The 22,123-nt window shown below is 43.3% G+C and overlaps 1 protein-coding gene across 1 annotated transcript; it reads right to left on the reverse strand.

Moving 5' to 3' along the window:
* Positions 1-8,425: 8,425 nt before the first annotated feature.
* Positions 8,426-11,886, reverse strand: LOC124655164 (cinnamoyl-CoA reductase 1-like). Its single transcript, XM_047194112.1, has 6 exons — positions 11,772-11,886; positions 11,355-11,530; positions 10,525-10,752; positions 10,139-10,301; positions 8,790-8,979; positions 8,426-8,681 (listed from the first exon to the last, which is right to left on the reverse strand). Exons 1-6 carry the CDS (start codon positions 11,884-11,886, stop codon positions 8,492-8,494), a joined length of 1,062 nt encoding a protein of 353 aa, XP_047050068.1. The 3' UTR covers positions 8,426-8,491.
* Between the last annotated feature and the right edge of the window lie 10,237 nt (positions 11,887-22,123).

The following is a 22,123-nucleotide window of genomic DNA, read 5'->3' on the forward strand; positions in this document are numbered from 1 at the left end:
GAGATTTCCTCCAAGCAAAAGGGTCAAGGAACCGGTGGAATATCCCTCCATCAACCTCAAAAAAGATGGTGTGGTGATCTACTTTGTTAATCGGGAAGGTGAAGCTGAACCTTTTGAGGAATTTCGGGAGGTGTGGGTCAAGATTACTCGGGATTCCGGCTAAGTGGCTCACTTGGAAGACTATTTGCCAGGTTTCCACTGCTCTTGGAGTTCTTGTAAATATTGAGTCGGCATGTTATCTTCGAAGCTTCTACAAAGAGGTTAGAGTCAAAGTCTCTGTGAGGGACAAGTCCAAGATCCCCGCCAATAAGCTTTTTGAAATGGAACAATGCTTTTTCCGATTAACTTCCTGGTGGAGAATGAGGGTGAGCCTATTGATCCGGATGATGATGATGGTGAGGATCCTGGTCATGCTATTGAGGAAGGCAAGCTTGATGATGATGCTTGATCTTGGGGATGACTTCGGGGCTCGGACAAGAATAAATGCAGGGGAAGCAATAGCAAAATGGAGACTGATCCTTCCATTCCTAGTGGGTATTCTGGTCCTAGGGCTGCTCAAATGAGCCCGGAGACAAGTGTCCAAGCTAAGGTTTATGGCAAGGAAGCACTCATTCCTAATGAAAGTGTCTTGGTGATGAGAGGAGCTGAGGATAATATTGGGAAGAACTTGATTCAGCAATTTGATGATGAGAGTGAAGATGATCTGGAAGGTATCAATGCTGGGAAGGAGGTCCTGGTGAGCAAGTCTGAAGTTCCAGTGCCTCCAATGGCTTGGAAGGAGAAGAAGCAGTGGGGTCCTGTGCAAGCAACTAGGATGAGTTCAAGAATTCCTAGAGATGGTAAGAGTGTGATTGAAAAAGCTCAAGACCTCAAGAAGGAGAAAAATTTGGAGATTCCTAAAGGTAATAAGACTCTTGGGTTTTCCAATTCTTTTGCTGCTCTTGATAATCATCTTTTATTTGATAGAGCAAAAAATGCTGGCATTAGCACGGGGGTTAAAACCAAAAATGCTAATAGTGTAATTGAAAAAATAAAAGAAGGTGAAATTAAAAGACTTGAAGATTTCCACCTCTCTAACCCTGCCTCTTTTCTTCCCAAGGACATTAGTCTCTCTGTGGAAGAATTGAGAGCAGGGTTGGAGGAGGAGAATGAGATGGTTGATGAGCAGGATGATCACTTTAGTGATGTGCCTGATGAGATTGAACCATGGACTCTAGTCCGTAGTAGGAAAAAAGGTAGGAAAAGGTTGATCTTTAAAAATGGTAGTAGCTCTAATCTGGAATTCTAGAGGTCTAAATAGACCTGATAAAATAACTAGAGTGCATGATCTCATTAGAGAAGTATGCCACTGATATTATTTGCTTCTCTCGAATCTAAAAAGAGGAGTTCTCAAGTATACATCTGTTGCAACTTGATCCAGGAGGTAGATTCTCTTGGAGCTGGCTACCACTGTTAAGACAGTTGGTGGGATCCTTGTTGGCATTAGCTATGACATGTTTGATATAGTTAGATGGGATATTTCAACATACCGTATTTCGTTCAGATTAAGGCTAAAAAAGATAATGTGGTGTGGAGAGTCATTGTCTGTATATGGTTCTTGCTTATGAGGAACACAAATTAGATTTTATTAATGATTTACACAATGTCATGGCTAGCTGGAGTGGCCCCACTTTGATTGGTGGTGACTTCAATCTCATTAGAGAAAAATGTGACAAAAGTACTGGCAACATTAACCAACATTGGGCTAACCTGTTCAATGATTGGATTAATAAGTTCAGTCTTATGGAGTTGAAAAACCCTAGTCGACAATACTCCTGGGCAAATAATCAGGATAACCTGGTTATGGCTTTATTGGACAGAGTCTTTGTCTCTACTTGTTGGGATGCTTTGTTCCCTGCTAGTAGTCTTACTTCTAAACCCAGGGTTGGTAGTGACCATACCCCTTTGATTGTGGATACTGGTGCATTAAAAAACCCCCACAATAAGCAGTTTAGATTTGAAAAATGGTGGCTTAAAGTTGAGGGTTTTGATCAGGTTGTGGCCAAATTTTGGCAGAGTCCTTGTCATCTCAAGAATTCTCTTGATAGATGGCAGTTTAAGATGAGGAAAACTAGAATGGGTTTGAAAGGATGGTCAGCTAATATTGAATCTGCACAAAGAAAATGCAAACAAAGTTTGATTGCTGAATATGACCTCCTTGATATTCATTCTGAAACCAAAATGTTATCTCCTGTTTCCAAAAAAAGGATGAAAGATATTTCTATTGAGTTGACTAATATTTGGGGTAAAGAGGAGATAAAAGCTAGACAAAGATCTAGAGAGAGATACATCTTAGAGGGTGATCGTAATACTGCTTATTTTCATGCTGTAGCTAACCAGAGGAGAAGAAAGAAACAGATTTGTAAGCTGCAGGGTGAAGATGGTATGGTGGAGGATGATAAAGGTATGTTAGATATTGCTGTTTCTTATTATAAGACCTTATTCTGTAAAGAAACTTGTTTAGATGTGGATCTATTAGATGACTTTTGGGATCCTGAGGATATGGTGTCCCAAGAACACAATGATATGCTTAATGCTGATTTTTCTGAGAAGGAGGTTAAGGATGCCATCTTTGGTTCTTATCGTCGAAGGTGCTCCCGGACTCGATGGTTTCTCTTTTCTTTTTATCGACACTTCGGGAGCTCATTAGAGCTGATTTCATGGCAATGGTTAAGGACTGGAATGAGGGAAAGTTGGATCTCGTATAGGTTAAACTTTTCTCTCGTTAACTTTAATTCCAAAAGAGGCCGATGCTTGTAACTATACGTAAATTCAGACCTATTGCCTTGACTAACTGTAGTTTTAAGATTTTCTCCAAGTGTGCTACGAATAGGCTAGGTTTGGTTAGTGAGGATCTTATTTCTCCTAACCAAACAGCTTTTATCAAAGGTAGATATATCTTGGAAAGTGTGGTTTCTGCACATGAGATCATTCATGATGTAGTGCATAAGGGTTTATCTGGCCTAATTTTCAAATTAGACTATGAGAAAGCATATGATAGGGTTGATAGAGATTTCCTTTTAAGGGTTATGAGAATGAGGGGCTTTAGCCCTAGATGGATGTCTGTTATTGAGGGTTTATTGTTTAAAGGTTCTGTGGGTGTCAGGATCAATGATTGTAATAGTCAATTCTTCCTGACTAGTAGAGGTGTGAGGCAAGGGGACCCTATTTCTCCCATTCTCTTTAATTTCATGGCCGATGTGTTTACTAAAGTCTTGTGCAAGGTCGCTGGTGATCACCAGATTGCTGGGCTCATGCAAAATTTGGGAGGAGGTGGGATAATTAGCATGCAATATGCTGATGATACCCTCCTCTTCTTAGAAAATAAGCTTCAAACTGCTATAAACTTGAAATGGATTCTTGCTTGTTTTGAACATATGTCTGGTATGAGAATTAATTTTCATAAGTGTGATCTTGTACCTATGAATGTGGATGAGGATGATGCTCAACTTATTGCTCAATCCCTAAGTTGTAAGATGGGGAACTTTCCTATGAATTATCTTGGAGTTCCTCTTCATCATAGTAAACTTAGAAAAGAAGATATCCAACTTTGTTGTGGATAAGATTCTCAATAGAGCTCGAAGTTGGAGAGGAAAACTTCTTAGCCATGCTGCCAAGCTTGAGCTGGTTAAAAGTGTGCTGGCTAGCATTCCTCTCTACCTCCTTAGTGTTATTAAGTTTCCAAAATGGGCTATTACCCTTATTAATTCCCAAATGGCTCATTGCCTATGGGATAATTATGAGGGGCACCATAAATACCACCTAGCCAACTGGGGTTTGGTGACTAGGAAGAAGGAGTTTGGTGGGTTGGGCATTCCTGACTTGGCAGAGATGAACTTGTGCCTTTTAGCCTCTTGGATTAAAAGGTATCACTTAAGTGAGGATAAATTGTGGAAAAAGATAGTGGATGATAAATACAACTTGGACAATCCTAATTTTTTCTCTTGCACTCTGAATGGAGCCTCTCCCTTTTGGAAAGGGGTTATGTGGGCTGCCAGAGCTGCTAAAATGGGGTACCAATGGAAGGTTGGAAATGGTAGAAATATAAAGTTCGGGAAGATCACTTGGTTTGGCTCTTGTTCTTTGGCTATCCAAGATCTTGGGAGATTTATGTCCTAGTCAATGAGCGAGAATAGGTCTATTGCTGACCTTTGGGATGGTTCTTCCCTGAAAGTAACTTTTAGGAGATGTTTTGACCATAATCTGATGTTACAATGGTTTGAGATCCAACAAATTGCCCAAACTATTTCTTTTGATGATACAAAAGATAGTTTGATTTGGAATTGGGAAGCAAATGGTATTTACAGTGTTAAATCTATGTATGCTTGTGATTAATTTTGGTGGTATTATGCCCGTTAATATTCATTGTGTTTGGAAGATCAAAATTCCTCCTAAAATCCATTTCTTCCTTTGGTTCTTGTTTCATAACAAATTGCTCACTAGAGATAATTTGGTTAAGAGACAAAGTGTGGATGATTTAACTTGTGTGTTCTGCAATGAGCTGGAATCTTGCCAACACCTTTTCTTTGATTGTGTTGTGGCATCTGAGCTTTGGAGGGAAGTATGTTCTGCCTTGGAGATTGGGTTTGTTGTTTCAAATATGCATGTTGTCTCCTCTCTCTGGGAGGACAAAAAGAAGAATAATCTTGTGAATATGATCTTTGCTGCTGTGTCTTGAGAACTCTCTGGATTACCGTAAATGACATTGTTTTCAACCGTTCCCCTTGGCTTGGCATGCGAGGGCTGTGGCACCACTTGCTCTACAATGTTGCTCAGTGGAAGATTCTGTTGAAAGAGGAAGGAAGAGGGGTGCTGGCGGCGATGTTGAGCAAGATGGGGGTAGCTCGGCTGCCGCCGCCTGTCGTTAGTGGCCGGAGCCCGGTTAACCCCACGGAAGAGGGCGAGAACGACACCGGAGGTCCGTGACTTGAAGCTGCACAAGAGGGCTTGGTCCAATGCTGATCACCGCGGAGGAACCGAAGAGAACGCTGGAAGCAAATGATTTGTTCCTGGTAGGTGATGGTGCAAGATTCCAAGCTCTCGGGCGGCCTTGATGTAATCATGTCCTTGGTTTGTGGTGCCTCTGGTTGTCTGTGTCTTGAGTGGGTGTTTTGTAAGATATGTTAGTGTGTGAACTTGGTTCTGATGTTCGTGTGCACGCTGTCTGTGACTTTGGTGGCTTCAATATATTTGGAGCTGGGGCGTCGCCCTATTTCTCTAAAAAAAAGTTTCCGAGTAGATTCGTGACGGGATGATGGGCAATGGGTACTTGGCCAATGGGCTATGCTGCATCATGTATATCTTACACTAAGATCTTGTTTGACACTAGAGTTTTACTGGAGTTTAATTGGATAACCCCACCACAAATTCTCATTTATTTTAAATATATGATTGATGCTAGAATATGAGCGAGGTTAATACCCATTTATCACTATTTTTTCTAAATTGGGTAACGGCAGAGGTTTTCACCCAATACTCGAGAGTATTATCCTCACTAATCCGTACAACACTCTAATACCAAACAGAGGCTAAACATGTCTCGTGGCAAGCGCAAAGGCAAGTTTTGCAGCTGATTTGCGTCTCGAGAAGGTGAGAAACCATCTCTTGTTCCATGGACGTTGCTCTTTAGGTAGTGCATAGGGAGGTCCTATACACCGATCGGGTCGGTGCGGACGGTGTGTCGCACATCTCCTGACACGGCGGCTGTATAGTGGGGCACGACCCATCAGGTAAGCCCTATTTCTTTTCTTATTATGTTTTTCTTCTTTTCTATTTATATTTTAGTTTTTTAAAAGTAAAATTTTGGAAAAATCGATTTTTCTAACAAATTGGAACAATTTTTTAATATGAATAATTCATAAATTTGAACATTTTTAATATTTAAACATATTTTAAAATGATTTTTTTAAATTTTAACAACTTTTAGATTTAAATAATTTTTAAATTTTAACAATTTTTATGTAAACATTTGTCTTGAAATTTTTTAAATTTTGAAACCTTTTTCAAAATTCGAACCTTTTTAAAATTAAAAGTTTTCAAATTTGAAAATTGTCGAAATTTATTTTTAAACAGAAAAATAAAACGAGAAACACAGAAAAATAAAACAGAAAAGTGGGAGTGGGCCGGCCCAAACGATACGGGGTGCACGGCATTGCTGTATACAGTATACACCGACCTGTATAGGCTTTGCCCAGTGCATAGGGGCTCTTTGGACGTACCTTTTCCTATGGAATAATGGGCCACCCAATGTCATCCAACGTTCGACAGGCCCATCAGAGCCAACAGACAACACCCATCAGAGCTCACAAGTCAGAACTGCTTTGCGAACTGCTCAAAAAAAAAAAAGAGTAAAATACGTGGAGCATCATTGAACTTGTCTGTATAAATCAGTTTGGTCACTGTACTTTAGAAAGTTGAATTTACGGTCATTGAAGTCGCCTTGCTAGCTCATGTACCATCACCGCAGACGGGCCAGCTACGTATTGAGTGACGTGGTAACGCTAGACCAAATGACAGTGTCATAATCGTTCTGTCTAGCTGCAGTTTTACAACCTGCAAAACAAAGCTGCAGGTTTACAGAAAGGCACCTCATATTCGTTTGAAGTTTCCACCGAAAACTAAATTGGCAAGGGTCCGTCCGATCACATCAATACGTGTTGTTGTGCGCCTCAGCCGTGTCGCCGTTGCCACGACCGCAGTTGCGGCTGCCACCTTATCAGCTCGGCAATCAGCGACCCCTCCGCCCCATCATTTTTGCCGCTTGATTTTTTGATTCGCCCTTCGCCGCCTCAGCGCGCTTCTCACGGCCGGAGGCATTCCTCCTCGACTCGATTCTGCTCAGACGCTTGTTGCCGGTGCGCTCCGCTTCAGCCCCTTCTCCTGCTCCGTGTGACCATCAAAAACCTGCGGGAGGAGATAGCGAAGGAGGAGTCGAACAGCGAAGTGGAGGCACGCAGGAGTTGCGCCTCAAGACGGCCCTCCTGACGCGGGGGACGGACTCTTCGAGGACGCTCTCGACGACCTCACGCCTCGCCGCTGAACGGCCGTCAGACCCACGCCTTTGCGAAACCGACAGGAGCGCGCCTGCTTCTCTGTGGCACTGTCATCGGCTACCTGGTCGGCCTGCACGAGGAAGGGGCAGTGGCTCATCGGCGGTGCCCCATGCGCTGGCTTGGAGGGCTTGGTAGGATTTACTACGTGCACGACAAAAGGACACACTTGATGTCGATGAGATCTTCTCCATAAAATTATCGACATGGACGAGGCCTTCTTCATCGTGCGTCTTGCAGGACCTCGCGTCGTGCTGCTCCGCGTCCCCCACATGAGAGCGTGACCTCGCGCGTGCCATCGCCGTGGACGTCTTTCTCTGAATCAGCAAGCACAAGGGAGGGGAGGACCAACGTTGTGGCGCGCCAGTGGCAGATAGCTTGCGGTGGTTGTCTACTCGCCGTGTGGAGACCATGGCCCTGATCCTGCTACAGGTATTCTTCACGGTGGTCCATGTTCGCGTAGCGCACACCGGACGGCTGAGCAAGGCACATTGTGGTGCACTGGTGGCAGGTGGCATGAGCGGCATCTGGCACTGCCATTGCTTGGGAGATGGGATCGTGGGTCGCCCACGTTGCGGCACGGATCCAGCGACGAACCACCGTGCTTGGCAACGGTGGCTTGAGTATTGACGAGCAGATGGTACATGCATCGCATGTTGAGAAGCAGCGGCCTGCGGGCACTCACAATTTTTCTCATGAAGTTGCCTTGCACACAACTCACGTGGCTGTGGTAGTTGATGCATCTTGCATCTCATCTAGTGATGGGCACTCACAACGGCGCTTGGTGCGAACAACCGGTTCAACAAGAGGTTGCTGGAGGTGACAACCATGCACTGCCGTCCGCGGCTCGTCGTCGTCGGCGAAGTGTGAGGATGCCCAATGGGGCCAGCTGCATGGCGGCGAGCAGCAGAGCGGAACGGCGCGGCTCTAGCTCACCTAAAAAGTAGGATACTCGTGCAGCTTGTACGCTGGAGCTAGATACGATAATAAAACTTCCTGCAATCCAGCGACAGTAGCACACCCATGCACAATGCACGTACATGCCTCGCACCAGCCCAGCCAGCTCGCGTGCAAACAAACGTCAGCGCCCTCTTCCTTCCCAGCGAGAACCCTGATTAAATAATTTAAGGGGTTTTTTGCAATGTTGACTGGTCAACATGGTGCCACGTTTGCAAATACGTATGTGTATTGTCTCCAGTGATGGTACGTGATCTGGCAACGCGACTTTCATGACCGTAAATTCAACTTTCCTAAGTACAGTGACCAAAGTGATTTATACGGACAAGTTCAATGATGCCCCATGCATTTTACTCAAAAAAAAAAGAACTGGTTTGCGAGACTCCGAGCGGTGGCATCACAGTTTACAGACACCATGAAAAGAAAGCACCGTCAACAGGGCTCATTCACTGATCGCCAGCCAAACGGAAGAGATGGGGAAGCCGGAAGGGACTCCCAGTTGATTCCTGCAGAAGGCCGGTCTTCTCGTAACATTCCACGCTGTCCGAGAGCGTCTCTTCGAGCTTCCGCGGCTCCCAGCCCAGACCCCTCAGCTTCTGCGATGTTATCGGCGCTTTGTGTTCCACATCGATGATGCTACACAAGCAGAAGGGTTTCTTCAGATCAGGAACAGAGATACTGAAGGATAAAGCGCACTACAAGGTATCCAGGTGTGTGTGACAGGGTGGGCGTGATAAAACCTACTTGTTCACATAGCTGTACTTTGGGTACATCTTCTTCAGCAGGTCTACCAAGTCCTTCGTGAAGATGTTATTAGGTGCGCAGATGTATCTCCCGGATGATTCCGCCTTTTCATACACAAGCAGTAAGGCATCGGCCACATCACGCACGTCTACCATGTGCCACAGCTTGTTGTTCATCACGTCAGGACCTCCTGTAATACAATGTTAAAATTAATGTAGTACTAGTACAGTCGGCAAACACATTTCTGTGGCAAATGACAGCAAGAACAAGACAGAGAACAATCATTATTTTTTCAGTACTACTCATTTTCCATGAGCTCACAATTTAAGCGCGGAATTTGGTTTGCGCAGTTTTTCCAATTGCTGCCCATAATCACGCGTGCATAATATCAATAGTAGATGAGTAATCGAGTGTGATTTCACATGCAAGAGGCTGTAAAGGACCGGCTTATGGGTAAAGATGTCCTCGTCTCACAGCTGTAGAGCATGATAGAAAGGCATAGCAGCTATCTTTGAAAAGAATATAATGACAAACATGTGCCGTGAAAGGTAACTAGTTATCATCTGCAAATAACATATATTCTTGATAATGACTGGTACCAATTGCTCGGAATTTTCGACAAATTGAAGTTCAAGCAGATCTCATGTCTATCTACAGAAAATATCAACGTGGTCCCATCGATATCTAACAACAGGAACTATCAGTATGATCCCATTCCCATCAATATCTAACAATGTGAACTGTCAGTGTGATTCCTCTAATAGTCTAAGGTTGGACAACATGAAGGCATTCCCCCAAACAATAGATAGGTTTGAATTGAAAGAAACTTGACTAGCTATGGAAGATTTGGGAATTCTACACATCGTTTAGAAGAAATTTTGGGACTCCCGCATTGCGTTGGTACACTGCAACCTTGAAATAACGGTGAACAATCTCTCATCTCACTCTCTGGTCCCACAGATTTAAAACTGCTGACCAAAAGATAGTGACTACTCCCTCCGTTCCAAAATATATGGCGTATAAGTTTAGTCAAAAGTCAACATATTTTAATTTTGACCAAATTGATTGATAAAAATAAAAACATCTTCCACACCAAATCAATAGCAATAGATCAACTATAAAACATATTTTCATAGTATATTTGTTCAATATTGTAAATGTTGATATTTTCCTCAATATATTTGGAAAATTTTAATTAGTTTTCACTTTTGATTAAATGTATGTGCCATATATTTTGGAACATAGGTGGTAGCTGTTAGGGAGCAAAACCAACTTACCAAGTCCACAATATAGATTACAGCGGAAGTTCTGGTAATAGAAGAGAACAAATGGACATGAATTAGTATTACCTTTTATAACATAGATTAAGAATTTGCTACTCGTATTCACCATAGGTTGTAATAATGGTCCAAAAACTAAAGGAGGGCAAAGTGTAACTACGGTCAATCCATTTTTCTCTGCATATTCAAGGGATGCCTGTTCAGCCACAATCTTGGCAACAGAATACCAGTCCTACAAGCACAAAACAGTCAATGCTGCTATTTAGTCTACCATCATGTAAATTATCTCTACAAAGTCTTTGTGTTAAGGATTCATATCAATATTCTCGTAAGAATATCACTGCAAAGGAAGCGGAGAAAGGATCAGATAAGTACAAACGGATAGTCATGCCCGCTTGTGCAGTGTGATGTATGCATAGTGCTCTAAGAAATTGCTTAGCAAATAGCATTCTAACCTCATTCTCCTTGCAGCACTCTTTGTCCGACCAGCAACTCTCATCTTTGAGTCTACCTTGAGGCCAATTCGGGTTAAAATCAACAGCAGCAGTGGAGGACAATACGATGACTTTCTGAACCTTCATAGCCAAGCAAACCTTTAGCACATTTGAAGTGCCCTTAACTGCCGGAGCCATTACTTCTGACTGCATGTATGCATCTGAAATGTGGTTAGTAAGGCTCGTGCACTTTTATGTTTAAGATTTACAATGCAAAACCAAGAAATGCATCCGCACAGCAAGAATTTCTAATATTCAGATAATCTAAACGTAAGCTCATGCAGGCCAAAGCACATAACAATCTACTATCTATTTTGCATTGCACTTGTTAGTACCCAATGTTATACTAGGTTGTGCAGTTGTTCTCCTGTGAGCACACAGAACTGGCAACTGAAGTTCTCTGTGATTCTAGTATTATAATACTCCCCCTGGTCAAAAATACTTGTCATGGTTTTAGATCAAATATAAACTAAAACCACGAAAAGTATTTTGGATCGGACGGAGTAGCATATATAAACACATGAATGGTCAGTACATAAACACAGGAACCAAAATATGGTGTACTGAAAAGTGTATTTGATAATTAACTTCAGGGCAACGTGTTCCAACAGGGAGGAGAATTCACAATCTTGCTTCAATATCAATAGTTCAATACAAGATTATTATTGTACCCAAAACCATGATGCAGCTGACATTCACTATGAATACAAGCTCAGCACGGTACCAAATTATGTAGCTGCAGCAGCACATGTAGCGATTTTAAGGAACTGAAGCGTCAGCTTGGAAAAGACACCTGCCTCAGGATCAATGATCTTATCTTCGGGCACCGGAGTGGCGAGGTGGAAGACCCCCTCACATCCCTCGAACGCACGTGTTAGCGTCTCGCAGTCTAGCACGTCAGCCTTGAACAGGTGAAGATTGTCCGATGCCCTGTCCAGCTGCTTGAGATGGACGTTCTTGGGATCACCTGAAAGAGCATTCAGCCACTAATTAGAACACTGTATATCGATGTCCAACTAGGCACTTGGCTTTCTCGCACAGCTCGTGGATGGCCTTTGTCCCAGATACGAACTGTTGTTTTTCTCCAAGTGGAGCTCTCGGATCAGTTACAGCTAAGATTACAAAGCTAAGCAAAGCACATATTGTCATTGACATCGATTGAAAGGGGGACCGCGTGAGGAACAGTCAAGGCTGGTCAGAATCCGTACATGGATCGCGGAGGGTGGCGTGGACGGCGTAGCCGCGCGAGAGTAGCAGCTTGACGAGCCACGAGGCGATGAACCCGCCGCCGCCGGTCACGCACACGCGCCGCGGCGGTGCCATCTCCCCTCCTCGCCCACCCCCGTCGACCGCTTTCTGACCCGGGAAGTGAGATCAGAGAGATGTGGACAACTGTAGAAAATTGGGGTCGTAGATAGCTTCCAAGGCGCATTCCGATAAACAAATCCGCACCAAAACAAGACATTAGTTTTTTACTCTTCTGGATCAGCGCAGAAAGGAACAGAAGCACGTGGAGCGGAAGAGCGGAGACGCACCTCGCCGCCAACGATCCCATCCTCCGCCTGGCCTGCGAAGTCCTCAGGGTTACGAACGGAATCTCCATACGAATTCACTACTCAACGGTGCCCCCATTATTATTTTTTTTTTTTGACTTGAACGGTGCCCCCATTGCAGGCGACGCCGCCGCCGCATCGTGGTGACCGGCGCTTCGGCATGAACAGACAACCGTTACTGCTCTCCTGGTTGGGCTGATCAGTTTTAGACCCAACAGTTTAGACGGCAGGCTTTTGTTCTCGGTCCATACTCCATAGACCGTGAAAACCACTTGCTACGGCCCAGTCTTGCCAAGCAGGCCGAAGGCGCCACCGAAAACGGGCTACCGGCGTACTGGTGAAAACAAAGAATAAGGAAGCTTGTTCCTTTGAGCACCAAATAAGCTTTTTATGCATTGGACATGGCTTAAAGGAAACAAAAAATTCCAAACAAAAAACATTGAGCGCCCAAATAAGCTTCCATGCATTGGACATGGCAGGAATTGGATGCATAAGGGCATGTGCAACGCGGCCTCTTAGAGCGGGCGCTAGGATGAGTCTCCTTCCGTTACGTCTGAATCTTGGTCAATTTCAAGATTTTGTTAGGATCTACGCATATCTAAGTGTCGAACGCTTTCCCCTTTTCTTTTCTCTAGGCACGAGCTGGGTGGAAGTGGGCGGTAGGGTGGGGCGTCAGCTCCATGCAGAATTCACATACGACACAATTTCAATCATATGGCGCTTGTGCGATGCGATCGAAGAGGAGAAACACCAACGACATAATATTAATCAACCAAGCATCCATCCCGTTGGAGAGACAGGCTCTCGCCTAGATGCTAGGTAGGTTCCTTTTTCTTTTATTTTCGAACATCCTGGAAAATTGCATGTTTATTCATTAAGAAAAAGAAAACCTACCGAGCCCAACCTAAGTTCTCAGTTCTTCAACATAGATGCACACCCACCACAAGCATGCATTTAAACAACTCTACTGATGACTCTTGGAGCTTTATGATTTGACAAAGTCATGATTAGTGCATTGAGGTTGTTGGCTCCATCAACATCTCGGGGGGGGGGGGGGGGGGCAACATCATGCGGAGCCAACATCATCAGATGAGTTTGGTGCGATGAACGTGGTATGCAGGCGCATTTACCTTGTGCAAGTTGAGCTACCGACAGTCAGGTCATGGGTGTTGCAGCTGGTGGTGGTATGTACGTTAGGGCAGCGTCCAAGATCGGTATGAGATATTAGTTGAGCGGTGGGAGGTCGGAGTGTGAAACCCTGAATTTCAGCAGCTTTGAGTGGGTTGACCTCATATAGTGTGCTGTTTCGAGGTTGCATCGTCCTTGGCAATTGGTGTGTCAGAACAAACTAATGGGTTTGTTTTCTTATAGAGCACTTGCTTCTTCACATAAGCCATTAATTCTTTTTGACTAGGAGATTTTGGTTTTGGGGAAATAGAAACCGGAAACTATTTAGAGAAAAATGTTGCTCATAGAATGGAGTAGGGATTGCTTTTCATGAGAGAAACGATCGATTCCGTATGCTCGATCTTTTCATGAGAGCATAACTACACATGCATGCATGGAGTATGTACGATGGTTGATAGGTGGTCGTATCATATATACTGTCATCCAAGTACGACAGAAAAATATATTATAGAATGGATATCTCTTAACTTGGCCATAGTGGTGCGTCCATGCTCACTAGTGTTTGAATCCTGCCTCGAGCGAATTCTTGTTATCACGCAAAGGTGGGCTTCTTCTATACAAATAAAGGGGACATGCCATTAGCCACTGAATTACCGAGGATGGGCTTTTGGTCACTGAAGTTGCAAATATGAGCCCGCTGGTCACTTTAGCTTGCTTTATGAGCAACTAGCCACAAATGCTGACATGTCTTTGGTAGTCTTGTATTTCTTAATAAAAAGGCATTATAAGTTGATTTCTTTAGATTTAACATCGGCAGAACCCTATCGTGACCGACTTTATGTTGGTGAAATTTCTTTTTCCGACTAACTTGTCTGACACCAATATAATGTTGTGGTGTAGTGATGCCATCAGTTTGATTATGTGTCCATTAATTTATGGAAGGAATAGTGGAGAATAGAATGGGACTGTGGAAGATAAATCCTAGAGAAGACAAAGAGATGGGCGATAAATTGCATGAGATATAAAACAACTATTGTGGAGAAGATGGCAAGGCATAACAAAAACTGATTATTTATTGTAAGAAAATAGATTATTTATGGCAAATTGTGGCAACTTTCTTAGGTATATATGTCAGTCGAAAATCGGCCCCGTCCTTAGGGTTGTAACCTCTAAGTTTATATAGTTACAGCAAATTTGAATGTGTACTTTGCTATATTCGCTCCAAAGACAATTCTGGCATAATTATATCAAACATTTTTACCTTTTAACTTTTTTTCTATATATGCCATACATGTATGTATGCATGCATATATGCGTTATTCAACCTGTAATCTTAAGTAATGTTCTTAATTAATCATACCTAACAAAGGTAATCGGTCTACGAAGTAAACATTAAGTTTAAATGTTAATGTCTATACAACTTTAATGCGCAATATCTCAAATATACTCATGTTAAACTAAAGTCTTGATTTTTTACGGGAACCCCACAACGTTTCTCATTGTTGTTTTTGCTGATTGGAAAAATACAAAAATAATATTTGTCAGCTAAATGTTGGCACTTGTATATATTAAGTGTTTATAAGTATATGTGTTTCTTATCTTCAAACATATTTGTTGAGGCTTCTAGAGCATGCGTGTCTAACAAATATCTTGATACATATTTTCAACATCACCCCATTTTTATTAGTTTTGTTCTATGTAATAGACATTCACAAAAAATACTTTGTACTATTTTCATTGCAATGTTTTCCATGTTAATAAACTTAGGAGATAATTAAGTTGATTGGCTCATCATCAAATTTGAAACGATTAGGACAGTACTTTTTTTATGTGACATAGAACCATCACTTGCCCATGTATATCTATGAGTGTAGACACCCATTATGTATGCAAAATTTCTGCGCAATCTTTAAGAAGTTGTTGTGTAATAGATGTACCCGACAACCCTCCATGCAGTTTTTCACATCCTTCACAATTTATAATTTATAAATGACAGAAAAATGTGTTTCTCCTCTTGCTTCAAGAGTTTCACGGGCTATCTTTTTTGTACTAACTGCTAGCGAATGCAATGCAAGAGAAGAGAAATATATGAGAAGTACTTGAAACTAGGGAGACATTGAGGAATGGAACGCTTCTCATATAATCTGAAAAAAGGAATGCAATCGCACATGTTGCTCTCGCTCGACGCTTTTGCATAGCATCTTGCAACCTACCTCTGACTTGCTGGAATGATTGATGGTTCAATATATATTTCTCTCATTTCGTTCATTGCACTGGACTTGAACATAAGTTCCTTGAAAATTTGACTGGAAAGTTATAAAATAAAAATAGGTTCAAGCTAACATTATATTGTCTATAGTATGCATGATCACTTAATAAAAAAACATATATTAAACCACACACCAATCCTGATCAAGCCAGTCACGGGCTCCTGCAAATGGCGACTGGTGGCAAAGAAACAAATCTTGAAGGATTTGGAGCAAGCCTGAGTCAAATCTTGATCCGACCGTCGCCCGTGTATTCGCCGGGGAGAAGAAACAGAAGAGGAAACCTACATCTACTACATGCGAGACCCCCTCCCACCCGTCACCGGCCACCGTGGTCACCGGCGGCAAGGAGGAGAGAGGCCGGCAGTGAGATTTGGAGGTTGTAGCAAGGAAGATGCAGTACATGGCTGAAGTCTCCAAAGGGGTAAAGTCCAAAGGGGAAAGACCCGGAAATGATAGTTGGTTGGTAGAATCGGGATATTCACTTTGGCTCATAGGAGCATTTGCTCCTATTGTGTGAATGTACATTTCTTTTGTGTGAATGTACATTTCGAAGTGTCAAAAAATTCTAAACTAAAAAATTTCATGTACATCTACACATTTTATGTTCGTACACAAGTTTTTAAAAAAACTATAAAAATTTGTGGCTCCAGTAAAAAAGACAAATTTTGATACTATAACACGACTACGTAAAGGATATTTTTTTTATCTTTTTTGTACACGCCACATAAAATGTTGTTTCTCCATGAAAACTTGTGCACTAACATAGAATGTCACGATGTACAACAAAAAATTTATGTCAGAATTTTTTGACATTTTTAAAATTATTTTTTAATTATTTTGTATAATAGGAGCATTTGCTCCTATGAGCCAAAACGACACCTCCGGTAGAATCGTGTTAGTACTCGTGAATCTCACACATGCATATTAAGCAACCAATATCACATCCAGGCTGCTCATGCATCACCCATATCACACGGACATAACATAACCGACACCCTCTCCATGCATGATCAAGCTAAACAGATTGTGTTGTGTGATACAGTAGCACCTAACAGTGGTTTTCACCTTAATTCTCGTACTACTATAGTATTATGTATACTAAATGATAACATGCGCATCATGCAACTTTAAGTATTCCGAGTGGCCAGTTGTAAGAGCATCTCCAACAGGCGCGCTATATCGCCGTGCTGCAAAAAAACGGCTGGTATACCGCGCGCGGGAGGGAATCAGGTTCTCCAGCAGGCGTGGTAAACGGCGCGGTGCTGTAAAATTTTTAGAGCGCGCGGCGTTTTGCACAAACCGGAGCGGCATATCTGACGCATCGGCTACAGCGCGCGGCATCGCTCGTCCAAGCGCGAAAAAACCCCCGCGCTGAAACTTCTTCTTCCGCGTCGCCGCCCGAGCATCCAATCCGTCGTCTTCGCGCGCCGCCGGCGAAATCCCGACGATGGACGACCCCTCCGGCAACCCACCGACCCCTCCCTACTCCGTCCCACCCTCCTCCGCCGCCACCACTTCCGCCGCGCCGCCGCCAAACCCTAGCGGCGGCGCCGACGGTGGTAATGCAACGGCTGCTGTGCGCGCGCTCTTTGTCCCGCCGCGTGGGGCGCTGCACGCAGGCGCAGCCGCCGCGCAGATGGCAGCCGCGCAGGGCGCCGGCAACGCGCGGCCCGCTCCGAGGAGGGGGAAGGCGCCGTCGACCAAACGGCCGCACATCGGTGCCGCCTCCGTCGTGCCGCCCAAGAAAGCGAAGGCGCCCGCCACCCGCCGGCTGCAGCCTCCTCCTCCTCCGGCGAACCAGACGCCTCCTCCTCCTCCTCCGCCGACCCAGCCGGCGCCTCCGTCCGGCAACCGCGCGGGCGCCCATACGGTGGATGATGAAATGCCCGAGAGGTAAAAAACACTACTTTTCGTCGAATTGTAGTTTAGATGCATACCTAGCCGTATAGTAATGAATTTCATTGCAATGTAGAGTGCATGATGCGGCATTCATGGAGACAATGAATGTTGGATCCTCGTTCTTGCATGATGAAGCCGCCGATGGAGAGGAGGAATATGAGGATGTAGATGAGGAAGGAGAAGGGTTGATTGAACCTCGCCATCCCGGTCGGTCCGCCAACTACACCATAGCGGAGGACAAGTTGCTTTGCAAGACGTGGTTGACAATTGGAATGGATCCAACAACCGGTACCGATCAAACAAGAGAAACATATTGGATGAGGATGACGGAGTACTTCAACACACACAACCATAGCAAGCCAACATCGATGTTCTCAATCCAAGTGGCACAAATGAGAATGATAGGGTAAGTCATTCTACTACTATGTTCACCATATGGCTCATATGAGAAGAATACGGTTCTACTTCATATAGCTCATCTATTTTCTTTTCCGCATATGTGTAGAACTCTATGGCTCAAGGATTGTTTAGGTATGTGGGAAAGAAGAACAAGAAAGGCAACAAGATTCTTGGCAAGCCATTCACCTTGCATCAAGGCTATGAAGTGCTAGGGAATGAAGAGAAGTGGAAGACGCGCGGCAAGTTGGATGCGGCAACTATGGCGGCCAATGCTACCGGTGATGCAACAATCATCGATGATGATGATTCAAGTGATGAAGGCAAGAAGAGAAGCTCCACTCCTCACTCCGTCAACAATGGGCGGAGGAATGTGCATGGTAGGAAGACCGCCAAAGATATGAAGGGAAAGAAGGCCGGAGATGATGACATTGCCATTGCTATGGAGAGGAAGTTGGCTTTGGAGGAGAAGAGGCAAGCCACCGAGGAGCATGCACGCCTAGCAGAGGAGGAGAGGAAGCTTTTCTTGATGGATACTTCCCATATGGATGAGAGGCAAAAGGAGTACATCAACCTTCTTCGCGATGAAGTGTTGGCCAAAAAGAGATTGTTGGTAGCCAACATGAACACTTCCACGACCGGCATGTTTGGAGGAGGCATGTTTGGAGGAGGCATGCCGACGTTTGGAGGAGGCATGGGAGGCATGGCCGGCATGGGAAGCATGCCCATGCCCACCATGGGAGGCATGGCCGGCATGGGAAGCATGCCCATGGCCGGCATGGGAGGCATGGCCGGCATGGGAGGCTATGGAGGCATGGCCGGCATGGGAGGACCAAGCTATGGAGGAGTGTTTGGAGGGACTATGGGAGGCTCGGTGAGTGGTGTGTATGGGAGTATGGGAGCACCACCGGGAGGCTTCGTGTCTTCCATGAATGCTACTATTCCTCCTTCAACCCAAGAAGATGAGGAAGAAGAAGAAGGTGTTGACTTGGAGAATGCGGAAGTGTGATATGCATTTGTGATATGCAAATTGTGTGTTGCACTTTGTCGATTTGAACCATATGTCGTGTGTCATTGTTGAACTACGTCATTTTGTGTGTCGTTCTTGAACTATGTGATGTATGTTGCACTTTGTGTCCATTTAAATTATGGTACATCATTTGTTTCATGAATTATGTTTGATTATTTGATCTTTGTGAATGCAAAATAATCTAGGAAACTGTTTTCCAAGCCCGCGCGCGCTGTATTTTGCCGCGCCCGGCGGAGGACATTTATTCCGCCCGCGCAAGCGCTGCATATTAGCGCGTCTGGCGGGGGAAAAACCGGCCCAGCGCGCGCTAGCTATTTACCGCGCGCAGAATCTGAGTTTTAGCGCGCCACGATACAGCTCGGCTGTTGGAGATGCTCTAAGTAGATGGCGCTTTACAAAACGCGCAATCAGATCTCATTGTTTTTTTTTTTGCGTATATCAGATCTCATTGTTTGACAACTAAATATCCGCTTGTAAATGATTATGTCGTATTATTAACATGATTCTTTGACCGAATATATACGATACCAGACTAGTACTTTTCTTTGGAAGGAGCAGACTAGTACGTTTTTTTTGGAAGGAGCAGACTAGTGCGTATTTGTTGAGACATAGAAGAAGCACAGATAAAGATTCCATAGACTGGCGGGGAGTGAGTCGCTGGAACTTCCTGGTTGCCATGGGCAAGAGCATCTCCACTCGTATCTCCACTCGTTTGCCCTTCCCATGCCGAAATTCGGAGAAATTTACATCTGGATTAGACGTAAATTTGGCGTGGGGAGGAGTAGTTTCTCAGCCGCGATCTCAGGCAAAGACGGCGATCTAAATTTGAAAAACGGAAACTTGACAAACTACGGTATAAAACGGTCGAATTTAGGCTAAATTTAATGATACTAGATGACCCGTTGCGCTATCGCGCAAATGCCAAAATCAAGGCAGGATTTAAACTACAACATTTATCTTTGTGTGCACTTATTGTGAGCAGGAAGACAAAAAGTTTGGTTTGAAATTTTGAGCCGCTTAACCGATACCATGAGAACCAGAAACTATTACAAATTTTTGCCCCTCGTAAATAATTTCCACCGGTTGTTTTCAGCTGACACCCATTGCACCATTTGCAAAGCCGAAAGCAAGACGCCAACGCTGCGCCTCGGCCAAAGCAAAACAAAAGTGCGACTTTCATCATATATCCATGTGTATAAAATATGAAAACATATACATGATACACTTGGAACACGAAGTGGACGACGAAATTAGTCTTGTCGAGACAAAATTGCATATTTGATAGAACAAAGGGAGCACAACATAGCATAAATATACCATCGATCTTGAATATCGATGCAGCAAAATATCTCTACTGACCCGCATCGCCACTGGCGTGAAGCCCGAATCAGAGCCGGAATTGAAACCATGCGTCAGTAAGTGAATACATGGTAATGAGCAGCAAGAAATAAAACACATAGGCACCGATAGTAAATTGACAGCCTGTATGGGGACCGTAGTTCTTCTCTTTTCCTGACGATTACATTACATGTATGCTGCATTGTTTGAGAGCTTCTGCTTGGTCAAATTGAGACTATGCATTAAGACAAGATGATAGGAGACGTTAACAAATAATTCTCACAATTTGAAGTTCCATAGATCTTAAAAAACAAACCACTGCACTCAAAGGAACTGCAATATTCTACTAAAAGCCAGCATAAACCTGAATGTAAAGAACAAAGTTATAGCGATATAAACCATTCAGAAACAGCAAATGGAGAAGGTATCATGGGCATATGAGTTATAGAGATATCAGAGCATAAGCAACCATATCTTTGAATTTCTTAGAGATCACTTTAGACCAAATCTCTTCTACATACAAGTAACTATGTAACCTAAGTACCCTAGTTAGTAAATAAATGTAGAAAAAAGCACTGAAATTACATGTGAGCTGGTTGGAACCACATGGTTCTATGTTTCATAACGCTCCAAGATTCTTAACCTCTTTTTTAATTTACATTCTTTGCAAGTTCATCCAGCGTTAGCATACTCTTAAGTTCTATTCTCACTGTCAGCTTAGCAACTTCTTCTTTTGGATGTTCAACAACAACAGAGCATACCTTGATATATGATAGTAAATTTTTCAATGGTGATCCAATGCAATCATAACATATTCACTGGTTCGAAGCTACAATCAAACAACAGAGATGAGGCAAACATGACCTTTTTCTAGTCCCTGATGTATGGCAGTACCACTTTTCGATCATTAGGCTAAGATGGGTTAGTTTCCAACATGTGCAGAAGACAAACAAAGTAGCACTACCAGTGACACTTCAGTTGGGTTTGGGTACCACCGCAATGTCACACAAATACATTCCTATTAATAAACTAAGGTAGTAGATGATTCTTTCCCTAAAAAAGAACTCACCTAGAGCGTAGGACCTGCCATGATGATGCCTTCAATATCACCTTCAGCAGTGATTCTCCATCGCCCAGCATGAACCAAGCGTCATTCCTGATTTACATATATCCCTGATTTATGACTTCATATACGGAGTATTAGATATCCTGTCAACCCAAAGCAGCAACAAAACATAGATCAGGTTTTATAGAAGAAGTAACATCAGCCAATGAAATGATTTATTCAAGAAAACGCAAAGAAACAATGTACATCAGCAAAGCATGATTTAACTAATTACAAAAAAATACAAACTACAACTCAAGCGGAGAGGAAAGATTCCAATCAGAGAAGCACAACAGGAAAACCAATCGATGTGAAAACAAGATGATGCCTATGGTTTCAAACTTAACTACTAATGCCAAGCCAAAGCTATAGCTTTCGGAACATATTACTAACTCATGCTACTCACACAGTATTTTGTATCTTCAAAACTATTTTCACTCTGAAGCTCTCAAAAAATATGTCAACATTCATGCATCAGTGCATTAAAACAAACTGCAATGCCTACATCAATCATGGCACTAAAATTAATCACCTATTTAGTTCACGAAAAGAGGATTAACTCTATAGGAGGAACCTTGGCACTGAAAATATGTCAAGATTTTTGCTACAACTTCCAACAAATTCAAGAAAAGATGATCAACTCTACAGGAGCAATTTATCTTCACTATAGCGGATCAATTTGGTTCATATAGGTTCTCAGCTACATGTATTATTTCATAATCCTAACACAACAGATAAATGTGAAGATCGGCCCTTATCCCAAATCATTCCAGAATAGGCACATCTAGTATCCTGAAAAATTCTTAAAACAAACATGAGTAACCCAAGAAAATCCATCAAT

This window comes from Lolium rigidum, chromosome 5 (assembly GCF_022539505.1).
Source record: "Lolium rigidum isolate FL_2022 chromosome 5, APGP_CSIRO_Lrig_0.1, whole genome shotgun sequence".
Taxonomy (NCBI): domain Eukaryota; kingdom Viridiplantae; phylum Streptophyta; class Magnoliopsida; order Poales; family Poaceae; genus Lolium; species Lolium rigidum.